General features: G+C 39.0%; 1 protein-coding gene across 3 annotated transcripts; it reads right to left on the bottom strand.

Moving 5' to 3' along the window:
• Positions 1–2,562: 2,562 nt before the first annotated feature.
• On the bottom strand, positions 2,563–8,560 carry LOC121882714 (F-box only protein 30-like). 3 transcript variants are annotated; one of them, XM_042391134.1, is made up of 5 exons: positions 8,414–8,560; positions 7,057–7,112; positions 6,734–6,761; positions 3,904–6,045; positions 2,563–3,423 (listed from the first exon to the last, which is right to left on the bottom strand). In XM_042391134.1, the coding sequence occupies exons 4-5, from the start codon at positions 5,992–5,994 to the stop codon at positions 3,229–3,231; spliced, it is 2,286 nt and encodes a 761-aa protein (XP_042247068.1). In that variant the 5' UTR covers positions 5,995–6,045; positions 6,734–6,761; positions 7,057–7,112; positions 8,414–8,560; the 3' UTR covers positions 2,563–3,228. The 3 variants fall into 3 exon arrangements, with proteins under 3 accessions (XP_042247068.1, XP_042247069.1, XP_042247067.1); XM_042391135.1 differs by lacking the exon at positions 7,057–7,112; XM_042391133.1 differs by lacking the exons at positions 6,734–6,761; positions 7,057–7,112.
• Between the last annotated feature and the right edge of the window lie 3,459 nt (positions 8,561–12,019).

Below are 12,019 nucleotides of genomic sequence, written 5' to 3'. Positions count from 1 at the left end.
AAATCCTTCACCATTTCCTCTGTGACAGCAAAGTTGGAGGGAAGCTTTTTACAGTTTATTTAGTTGGTTTTACAGCAAAACAAAACACGCTATACTGATCCTACCTGAGAGGGGTGATTTTTTTGAACCAGGAGACCCCCTTCATGGCCTCAAAGCTTTTCCATTGCTCAATAGAATCTTTCAGACCTTTCAGTTTGTATTCAGTTAATCTGGACAAAGCCAAAAAGTATTTAACTTTTATGTCCGTGATTGATTTTTAGACAAAGAAAATAAAATAAAAGCTTAATGGCAAGTTGTAGCACTTACGTAGCTTCTTTTGTGTATCTAAATTGAAAGGCTTTTGAGAATGAGAAGCTTATTTCTCCAGCGAGAGCTTTTGGATCCTTGATGTTTAAGACATGACATTCCTTCTGCGTACTCATCCCATCTGCAGAGGATGGACAGGAAATAAAAGAAATCCAAATGTTATGAATACAGAACCCAGTCAAAGTTCATAAACATAAGTCTTGTTATACTGTAAATTGATGAAATACTAACTTGTACATTAATTTTTGTAGAACTAATTATTTTTTCCGTTGGTCTACTAGTTGAGGATAGTAATCTTCAAAAGCTTTTGTAACTGTGTGGATTATAGAACAGGGATGGATTTAAAAATACATTTGTTCAGATTCATTGTAATAATATTTTATACAAACATGACCAAAGGAATAATGTATCATTTCTAGCTTTCACATAGCCCCCTGACATAGCAAATGCTTCAAATTTACACAACAGTGCTCCTTACAAGTAGGAGAATATTGTAACAGCACTAACCTCTCCCTCCTCTTAACACCACAAGTTCACCCCTGGACAGGCATCTCTGACATGGGAAAATAATTTCAGTCTCATCAGGTGTCTCCACTATCTCGGAGCAATACTAATCCTTCTCTGCTGAGTCATGGAGAGGATCTTTCTCCAACTTGACATCCTAAAGAGAAAAGGGTTGCCACAGAAAATATCCCTCCCTGTAGTTAGAGAGGGTGGCACAGTCTCTATTAAGACATAGTGTAATTATAAATATTATTTTATGTAATGAACATCTCTGGTCAATAAATTGTGAGCCATATTTCAAAACACAGGCCTACTTGTGCAGTAGCCTTTTCACATGCTGCTAGTTGTTATATTTATTTTCTTAGGTTTATTTACCATGCTGATAATTTTAGTACGTAATATTGAAAAATATGGAAAAATGGCTCAGCTTTCATCAGTTTCTGTGATTCCCAGTCAGTCTATATAAGTAGCGGTGTTGGTTGGCATGTAAATCTTTTTTTTCCAGCTTCCAGCAAAATTTTCCAGTTGCCAAATATCTTAGTGTTGTGATAACTTTCATTTCTGGCGTTATAGAGTTATTGTGTTGGGTGGGAGATGTGAGTATATCTCTAATAAGATGGACCACAAACATTATCCCTGCATGATCTAATCTGTAGCGTTTGATTAACTCACTGTCATTCAGCATTTAGAGAATATTTCCTCTACCTCTTTGTCTTTCCGTCATTTTCTCCTCTGCTTAAGAAACTTGTAAGCCTAAAAAGTCCTCCTCTCTACTCCTAACAGTTTTTACACCTTAGGAGCTCTTGTAAGAGCTAAGATGCTTTGTGAATAACTTTATCTTTACCAGGATCTAGTCTTAACGCTAAGGGTAAATTCTTAGAAAATGTGATAATTATAAGAATTTTCTTAAAATTTCATCACTAGGAGCAACTCTTTGTACTAGGAAGCTTTATGAATATGGCCCCTGGAGTCCTCCTGGTGCCAAAAGTTTCTTGCTCAGAGATTCATCTTAAAACCTTATTCACAAAGCTGCTGAGAGCAACCGTTGCTATGGAGCCTGATGCTGAGTCCTGTTTAATTCTCAAATCCGCCTATTCATTATATCTACAGTGATTCATTGACAGGTGACTGGTCTGTGTCAGTGACTGTAAAGTAAAGTCAATCAATACACGGGAGCATCAAGAACCAATGTAATTACGCAGATTTAGATCGACTTGGTTTTGCATGCACAGGTAGAGTATGGCAAACACTTTCATGTGTCAAATGTCATTAATCAGATAATTGGATGCTTAATAATTTGTCCATCGTGTTTGTGAGTGTGTGTATATGTAAATGTATATACATATGATAAAAGACTTGCATTTAGCTTAGATACATGGTTTTACTCCTCTTACAAGCTGCACTAAAAAGGATTCTGCACTTTTTTGATTGTTCTAAGCTGAGTAAAATGAACAGTTAATCCTTCTACCTGGTCATTAAATTTACATTTCTCGACTTTTTTTTATTCAAGTAAATGTGTGTTGAGCCCTGCTGGCTTTATTAAGTTTTACCAGCATTTTAACTACAGTGTCTGCATAAACTGGAGAAATATTGTGTAAACATGTTGGCACCATGACAACTTGGCTCTGTTCAACATAAGATTCTAACATTTATAGGTAAAGTTCAGATATTTTCCTTTAACCCACGCACCAATGGATGGCAACAATGAAGTTTCATATTGAGTAACTAAGGAGAGCTTTAAAGACAAATACATGAAACGATGTAAAGACTTTATTAAATGATAGCAAATCACATGCATTATTGGGCAGTCCTCATATAAATATCCATCTGTTTTGACTCATGTCCTGACATCCTACAAACCCAGACAACAGACTTGTCATGAGTCCAGTTTGCATTGGATTGACACCCTTTACAGGGATAAGAAAGACTAGATCATTTAGGGTCACAGATAATAGGAGGGATTAGCAAATCTTGTGTAAAGTGCTGGCATAACTTCCGTTACACAGAAATAATGCAATATAACCAACAATCTGCTTTTTCCCATGGCTACTACTGAAAGGCAAGATAGTGAAAACATTTAAATCTCTTTCCATTTGCTCAGTATATCACACAGAATAATATAAATCTATTGTGCATATTTGTCTTCAAGAAAATATACTTTATCTTACCAGAATACAAGTGCATTTGCAGCATAAACCCATGCAAAGCTAAATGCTTAATGTTTTTTTTTCTCCACAAAGGACCACCCACAAAAGCAGTCCTTCACTGTGGCAAGTAAAATATTATTTCATTAAGGCTTCTTCACAATCTAGTGTAATACAGGAAGAGTTAATAGTTTTTTAAAATAATCTTTAATTGCAACGTCCACATAATACCAGAGTGACACTCGTGCAGCTACGAGAGGTTAGTCTTGTTTGGTCAGGTGTTAACGTGACGCAGGACGCGACGCAGTGAGTATCCATCTCGTGCGGTACACATGGCAGGAAGGGGAACAGGCTCCGTCTTGTGCTCCACTGTGTTGAAGTGGCATCTCTTAAGATGGTCCGACATGCTGGGGAGATCAGTGAAACCCCATGACCACACTTGGCTGAAGGCAGTGCTGAATCTCCACACCTGCAAGAGTAAAGAAGTTGGAATTTTAAAAAGGGCACTGCATGTTAAGATGTTTAGTTGGGCGCCTTACAAAACCTGTGTGTAAAGCTACACACCTTGGTTTTTGTACAGATAGATAAACAAGCTACATATAAAACATTTTAGAGGTTAGTAGGGGGATTCTGTTACCATTGGACTGTACCAGGCTAACTGTTTCCCTCTATTTCCAGTCTTTATGCTAACTGGCTGCTGGCTCCAGCTATATACAATATGTATCACACAAACATGAGTGGTATTCCTTTAAAAATGTAATGACAATTTTCTAAATATGGTCACAATTATTTTATTGTGTGTAGAATACTGTAGAACTTATTGTTGTTCTATAGTGACATGTCAGCTATTTACAATATTGCTTCCTGCAACAGCATATGCAACTTTTTAACTATTTTCATGAGTGATTCACATACACACAGAAGGTTTATAATACTGTTTTTAACTCACTCTGTTTTTGATCTGCCATGACACAGTACCATGAGCACCATGGCATTGCGTTCGCTCCCACTGCAGCTCCACTATGCCTCGGGTCTGGAGGAGACTGGCACACACCTCCCTCATAGTCCGTGACACCAATGACAGCTGGCACAGGCTGAAACTGTCCAGGAACCCAGCTATGTGCCACAGTATCTCATTGGGCAGCTCACTAAATTGGTCAGATTGGGTGTCACTTGGAAGTTTTGCCTTTGGGCAAGGCTGAACCCCGAAGGACCTGAGGTGCCTGTCATGAACCACCTTGGCTCCCTCGGTGGAGGGATAAAACCTCCGCTGGGAAAATGTACAGCCATAATATGCCAGGGGGCAGCGGTGCTCCATCCAACCATTGAGACCAGCGTGAATGTCACCATGGACATTGGTGAAATGAGAAGAAAATTGGTCCCGGCGGAATGACTGGCCACAGACAAAGGGAAACATGTGCTGGTAGCGGGGGTTAGGAGGGAGATAACGGTTATGTGGGACTGCCTCGACCTCCAGAGCTTCCAGGACAAGGCCGAGTCGGAGAGTGCGGAATGGGCTGGGGTAGGAGAGCTGGGGGGCAGCGTGGTCACAGGCAGATGCAGAGGCCATGTCACCCACTCTAGTGTTTGTTACCAAGATTGCTGCAGGGAAAGTGAAAGTCTGTGTGCCAAAGTCAACACGATAGCCATCAACATAGACTGTATCAGAGATCCTTCTACACTCTCTGGACTCTTCCAGACAGAAGAGCAGGGCTGCTGTGATCAGATCAATCTCTCCCAGACCCATGGGATCGTCAACCTGCTCCAAGTCCGAGGTATCCACTGCCTTGTCCTCCATTTTGGGTCGCAATCTATACAATGACCTGTCTGGGATGAATCCTATCCGTCCATTTGATAATGAATACTGACCCTGGCCCCTAAAAAACTGGTAGCTGTGGAACTTCCGCTGAGGCCCATGGTTTTCTAGGAGCACTAGCCCCCTATCTTCTAGCACCACATGACCAGCTCTCTGTGCCACACCCTGGCTGTCATGCACTGGAGACAACACTGGAGGGGTCACTGGCTCCTGAGAAGCACCAGCATTCATATCACCCTGTACATCAACAGGACAGGGTTTCTCAACACAGGCCTCCATGGCTCCTGACAGCTGTCCGTTTGTTGTGTTTACCATTTCTTCATCTGTTCTTTTCTGAGCCCCATTTCCACTCAAACAGCTAGAGCAAACACTCTGCTCATCCTTCTCTCTAATATTAAAACCATCAGCGGCTACAGGTGTTTTGTTTTCCAGTCCATTCTGAAGGTCTGTGTTGCTGCTGCTGATCAATCTACTCTCCTGCTCAGCAGCTTCTCTGTTTACACGCTGTGTGTTGCTGTCAGAGGAGCTGGCACTGCTAACAAAGTCTAAAGCAGCAGCTAAACTTCTAGCAGTCACAAGGGTGGCCTCATAGAGTTTACCGAAATGCTCCTCGTTCAGCCCATTAATTCCACTGACAATTCTCTCCTTTGCCGAGCCTGGTTGGGCTGGTTGTGGTGGACATGGGGATGAAGGCTGCAAAGGTAACTCACTGGCGGAGGCTTCAGGTACGGATGCAAGCAAAGCTGAGTCTGTTGCCCTGTTAACCTTACTTACAGGGACAAGTGGCTCTTTCTCTGCAGTAGGTGCCATGGCAATCACCTTGAGGGACTCAAGTAGTGTACGCTGGTCCTGAAGTGCAAGTGCCATGTCCAGTTGCTCCACCTCCTCCACCCCACGGCTCAGGCTCTCATAGGAAGTATAGTCCAGGCAGCTAACAGGCCATCTGTTCCACTCCATAGTGCAGCACACCACCCCAGCAGGACACACCTCGAGGTGTGCATACATTTGATTGCGCACCAGGGTGACAGGACAGCCATAGCCACTGTTAAGGCAGGGGACCCTTAACAGTGGGCAAAGGAGGTTGTGTTCATCTACTTTGCAGGAGTGAAATACAGCCCCACACACCAGAGGACAGGTGATAATATCACAAGAAATGCCTGGCTGAGGTCTGACCATGCATCTCTGGTTAACACAGGACATGCAATGAACATGGTCCTCCTCCATCTTCAAGCTGAGGGGGTGGGAAGCTTCTCAGGATAACTCTGGCTGTGAGTCCTGCCAAATAAGTGGAAAGAGCAAATTATGTCAATGTATTAAAGATAAGACAAGACAAAACAAGGCTTCATTGATCTTCAGGAGGGTAAATTAGTAGTATGGGCAGATTATATCATGGCACCAAAGTCTGTTTCATGCCTTTCTGAGACGAGAATTGCACCATAAATCAAACTTTAAAACTAAATAGTAAATACAGACGCCAATATAAGTATGGGAGAGTGAACAAAGCATAAGAGTAAACTATTAAATAAATTTCAAATTTCAAAGCTATATATAGTACAGTACCCCTGGCCAGTGTACATGAATGTGCTTTATGAGCAGTAATGTTGTAAATGTGCACAAAATGTATTTTAACATAACTATCTAATATCCAAAAGCAAAATGAAATATTTAGGTGTGTGTGTGTGTGTGTGTGTGTGTGTGTGTGTGTGTTAGAGAAAGAGAGAGACAGACAGAGAGAGAGAATAATATATAAAAAGTGTTTTGTAAAAAAGAGTAAAGCAACAGTAAATCATGTCCAATAAATCTATGACTCTGTCCTAAACACAAGAAAGCATCTGCTGCTGTTGTTGTTATTAAGGTGCAAAATGGGATAGACGGCTGAAAATTCTAGTTTGCACCGTATCCAGTGCATTCATGAAAAAGGGCACAGATTTATGCTGATGGATAACAAGAGAAAAAGACTTACCTTCATATTTCTATAATTTCAAACGATCCTATGAAAGAGCAATGACATCATACCTGCTGAGTTGCATACACCTCAACATTAATTATATTACAGTGATTTGTAATTAACACTTAAATATCAACGTAGTAGAACTGATGTAATATTTTGTCAATAGTGGTAAACATACTGAATGACTAAGCAAACCTAAATTGTCAGAGGCACTGGAGTTGTTTCTCTTGCCATGTGTAGAGCCTGCACAACAACTGTGAAACAGTGCCCCCGCTAAGCCTTATGTGGAAGTACTACAGTCACGTGACAGCTAAAAGGCTCCCTCATAAAAGTACCTTATTAGGAAGCTTCCCGGCATGATATAAAGGAGGTCAAAGCCTTTTCTTTCTTACTTTTGGGAGAAAGACAAGAAAGTGACAAAGTAAACTAGCTACACTGAAAACATTTAGTATGTACAGTAAAAAAAACACTTGATTTCTGTGCTTACTGTTAGTGTACATTATCATCCCAATATCCCAGAATGCAATATACAAATCAACTCAAAGAGCTTAACAGTTGTAAAACATTAAAAGAAAGTGGTGAGAAAGGTGCAGAGATCTTAGTACACAAACATTTTAAACATTTTGCTTTCTTTTTGTGAAGTTAAATTAGTAGTATGATTCAAAAGTTGTAGTTTGATGTAATGATGCACTTTCTATTTGCATAATTTCTATTAGTATAAAATGGGAAAATGTGTTGATTTATTGTGCACTAACTAAAAAAGATATAACAAATAGTGTATAGTACATCCTATACACAGATAGTATGTAATATGGAACTGGGACACAGCTAGTGATAGTGGAGCCAAGATCCACCTGGTGCACTCTAGTTATCTCGGTTAACTTTAGCACTTTAATAACACTTCTGAAGTTTACCTGAAGAACTTTAACAGACAGAAAGGATACTTCTTGTGTATTTATTTCAATGCATCCAACATGGTTGCCACAGGATTGTGATCATTTCATGTGTACTGAGACAGTTAAAATACTTCTGTAACTGAGATCTATTGTCTGTTTCAATGCCCTCTTTATTAATCCATACAGCAGTCATATGAATACAACTACATGTACATTTGAATATGAATAGCTTTCATGTCACTTCCAAGTCTTATTATAGATGCAGCTTGCGTGGGTTTTTGTTGGACATCAGTATCTGTACATCACCTAGCCATTAAATGAGGCATAACATCATTAATTTTGTCATAAGTGAATCATCAACTGCGGTGAATATCCGCCAAATCAGCTTTGGTTAAATGGCGTTCATCAGACCGGCTCACTTTACTAAACAAGTGTCTCATATAAATCGCCTACACCATCAAGAATATACTGTAATTTGGCTACTTTATGTTTCTGACAGTTTAAGTTCACTTACAATAAACAGCACCGCTGCCAATGAACAGACTAACGTTACAATAAAAGCTTTTGCTAAGACGTGCAGTAGTTTACGTACAACCCGCTAATGCAAGTCAGTTTGTGGTCAGTTGTTCTTTTTCAACTAAATCAACTTATTTCTGTAACAATGTCGAGCTAGCTTACACTGACCGGTATTGCTAATGTTGGCTAACAACAGCTAGCCGTTTCGGGAAGTTGAACGGCTCTCAACAAGCGTGACTTAGCAAGATAATGTCGGGCTAACATGCGAGTAGCTTCTCACCTTATTGTTTTGTTGACAGGAAAACGTGGTTGTTATATTAAAATATAACTAACTGTGACTGTAGCTACTTCTGCAGACAAACTGCTAATGATTGCTAGCTGCATCTCCTCCTCGGACCCAGCCTCCTGTTTTTTCCTCCTCAAAACTTTATTGACTAAAAGGTAGTTTTTATTCTGCATTGAGGGGGAAAAAGTATTGTTGTTCTTATAATAACAGAAAAGAAAATGAAGAATATAACAACATGTAATGGTGTAGATGGTTAGCCTACTCCTTTTGTTTTGATGTATTTTTAAACACTTTAGCATCATTTGGCATTTGTCAACAACAATCATTTATCAGCAAAAATGTAACCCTTAGATTATAACATTTAGGCCTACACAAAAATTAAACATTAAAGTGAACTATGACATCTTATATTGTTGAAAATGACCCCTAACATTTGACCACATTTTGGCAGTACAACTGTAGAAGAGATGAGTATAATTTCACAAAAAAACCCATAAAAACATATAATATAGTATGTGTATGTAGGTTATCTAGCCTCTTTATCTGTCAAGCTGTATATTTATAACAAAGACCAAGCTTATTTAATATAATGTATTTGTTATTTGCTGATTCAAAACTATTATTATTATTGTTGTTGTTGTTGTTGTTGTTGTTTGTGTGTGTGTGTGGCTGGTCGGGGTGATGCTATGGTTTCAACTATTTTTAGTATCTATGACAATTGTTGCATCATATTTTATTTGTTGATGTATGTAAAATCTGAAGTTAATTCATAAGTTAATTTAAAGTGTAAATGTGTCCATCATTAATTAATAACAAAACGAAAGAAAGAAAATACGAAAGTATCATGTCATGTCAAAGAAATGTTAAAACAAATCACGTCAATCATGTCTGGCCATGATGCATCATTATTTTTATAACCTGCAGTGACTCATAACAACCAGCAGAGGTCAGTGTTGTACCATTTTTGCCATCAACTCGCACAAAGCACAGCAGCAGCCTTCTGAAGACTTTATGCCTCCATTTATTGTTGTTACCAAGGGAGGCTCCACATTTCACCAAAACAACCCCTCCGGAGCCAGAGGAGCTGACTCATGTACACATCAGCAGGACAGTGTTTAGCAGTACTGAATACACTTGTCATGCGGTGTTGGTGAAGCAAACCCATGTAGTCAGTGGGACTATCACTGGTAATAAAAAGAAGTCACATTTTCCATGTGGCCTCAAAAATTCTCAGGATACCCTAAATCATTAAAGTCACCCTCCACTCAAAAATGTGTTTTGCTTATTGTTGGAAGTTTGAGCTTCACTGTGCAGAAAAATGTATGTAGAGAATAAGGCTATTTTCACATTCATCTGCAGAAGCGGGAAAATTTGTCAGTGTTCACCTTAAATCTCAGTTTAACATGTGTACCTACAAGCATGGTTTTGTGACATCAACACTAGTTTGGAAGCCAATCTTGATCCAGTATGAAACTTACAAGTGTGATGTGAAAACTTGAAGCCTACAGTGAGAATGGACTTTTCAGCAAAAGAGGAGACATGGTGTGTCCAGCAACTTTTAAAATGCACAATATTTACATAGATAGATTCGGGATTTTTCAATGAGGGAGATGTAATTCAAAGAATTTTAACTAGGTATCTGAACTTTGATGTGGAAAAGCCATTATCAGATGGTTATCTATATTCAAAGTTTTATCTAGCTTTATTATTCAAGTATTTTTATATGTCTTAAAACATGTCTGGAGATGATGTTTAAGCTCTGTAGAAATGTTTGAAAACATACAATGACATTTCTTATTAAAACCATTACATTGTTGAAGTAAATATGAAATGCATAGACTGACTGATTTTACTGGAAGTTATATAATGTATTAACACCAATTGAGTTAAGTGGATTTTGTACAGGAACAATTTGAGCGTTTGTGAATATGATGTATATGAATCCAATGCTGTACAAACATTTGTGATTCACTGGTTTACATGCTTCATTTAAGGTTTACTGGTCTGTATAGGGTGGCCAGGCAACCATAAAATCTTCTATTTTTGTCCTGTAATACAGTTAAAACAAACTAGACCCCAGATCATTTAAAACACACCCACATGTGTGTATGAATAGATGGATGCATGGATGATGTTAAATTGCTCAATCAAAATAGTCACAATAGTGTACTAATTACAAACCTTTAATCCTCATGTAAAAGCTTACATCTATTCTTTTGGGGACTATTTGGGAATTGCCAGCTAACTATGCACAGGTGGTAATCTAGACGTCTACCCACAATAAATGACAACTGGTATGAGACGTTTTTATACACCTTTTCTTTTCCACCTGGTGTTCGTTTTTTCAATATTAGTGGCTCAACTTCACCAGTAATGGTACTGGCGCCTACCTGTTTTTTTTCCCAGTGGAGCTGTCCAGTGCTGAACACTTTGCCCTGTTTTAAGTGGTTTTAATGTGACATTTTAAACAACAAACCAAGTATTTATGTAAGATTCTTTGTGCTGTTGTCTGTAAAGTGTGGCATTTTAAATAGGATATCAGTCTCAAGTTGATGAAAATGAAAAACGTTGATGACTAAAGTGCCAGCTTTCTGGATTCCCTTGAGTTGCGCAAAGCAGGGCATGAAAAATAGACTCTCCAAAACATTGATTGGTAGTGGTTATGTTGTGAGGATGCAAAACAAACATATGTGTCTATTTTTGGAGCACCGAAATGTTCACAACTGTAAGCAACGACAGTGTCATCAGTATTACTGAGTGAAAGGGGGAAACACTTCAAAGCCAAAGAACAGAATAAAACATTATACATAAAACAAACAAACAAAAAAATTAATTTGGCTTTCATACCCACTGTGGACAAGCTGCCTTCTTGAGGGTCTGGGGGCTGTTTAGTGTGGGAAAACAGAGTGTAGCCCTTAACTGGTCAGCCCCGTCCTACTGGTCTGGGTGTGTAAAAATAGAAATAACTGTCCTTTCCCCGGGCTGCCCTGAGCTGCAGTCTTTCTCTTTTGCTGCTGGTGACTAGTGCATGCTCCCGACGGCCTCTAAATCCACCATCCCATCCTATTTAGCTCTGTAACCTCACCCTGCAATTATTATTTTTTGTGTGTCTGTATTTATTATTATGTATGCATTCACAACTTCAACAACAATCATTTTTGTTTTGTTTGTCACACTCACACTAACAACCTAAATGCCCATCTCCTCACACACACACACACACACACACACACACACACACACACACACACACACACACACACACACACACACACAAATGCCTGCAGTTACACATGCACTTCAACTATGCCCTACTGTGGTAAGTCTTGGTAATATAATTGTTGTCTCATTGTATGGTTCTATGTATGTTTTGTCACTGTATGTTTAATCACCTGTTGTGTTCAGCTTCATCAGTTATGAAAGCAAAAGAAAAATCACAATAGGCTATACCTATTTTATACAATTCATTTAACTGATATTACATTATACATATAATTGATTGGTCTCTCTTGGCCAATACTAAATTTTCAAAATAATAACACTGCTGAACTCTTTGCTGGAAAGCCTTGCGGTCAACCACGCAGACTGCAGTCCTCGAAT

Source organism: Thunnus maccoyii, chromosome 17 (assembly GCF_910596095.1).
Source record: "Thunnus maccoyii chromosome 17, fThuMac1.1, whole genome shotgun sequence".
NCBI lineage: Eukaryota > Metazoa > Chordata > Actinopteri > Scombriformes > Scombridae > Thunnus > Thunnus maccoyii.
This window is presented reverse-complemented; position numbering and strand designations above follow the sequence as displayed.

Excerpts from the sequence above, each read along its gene's own strand:
- LOC121882714 (XM_042391134.1), bottom strand. The coding sequence starts at position 5,994 with ATGGAGGAGGACCATGTTCATTGCATGTCCTGTGTTAACCAGAGATGC. Across the intron at positions 3,424-3,903 it reads CATGGCAGATCAAAAACAGA|GTGTGGAGATTCAGCACTGC; the intron begins GTGAGTTAAAAA and ends TTACTCTTGCAG.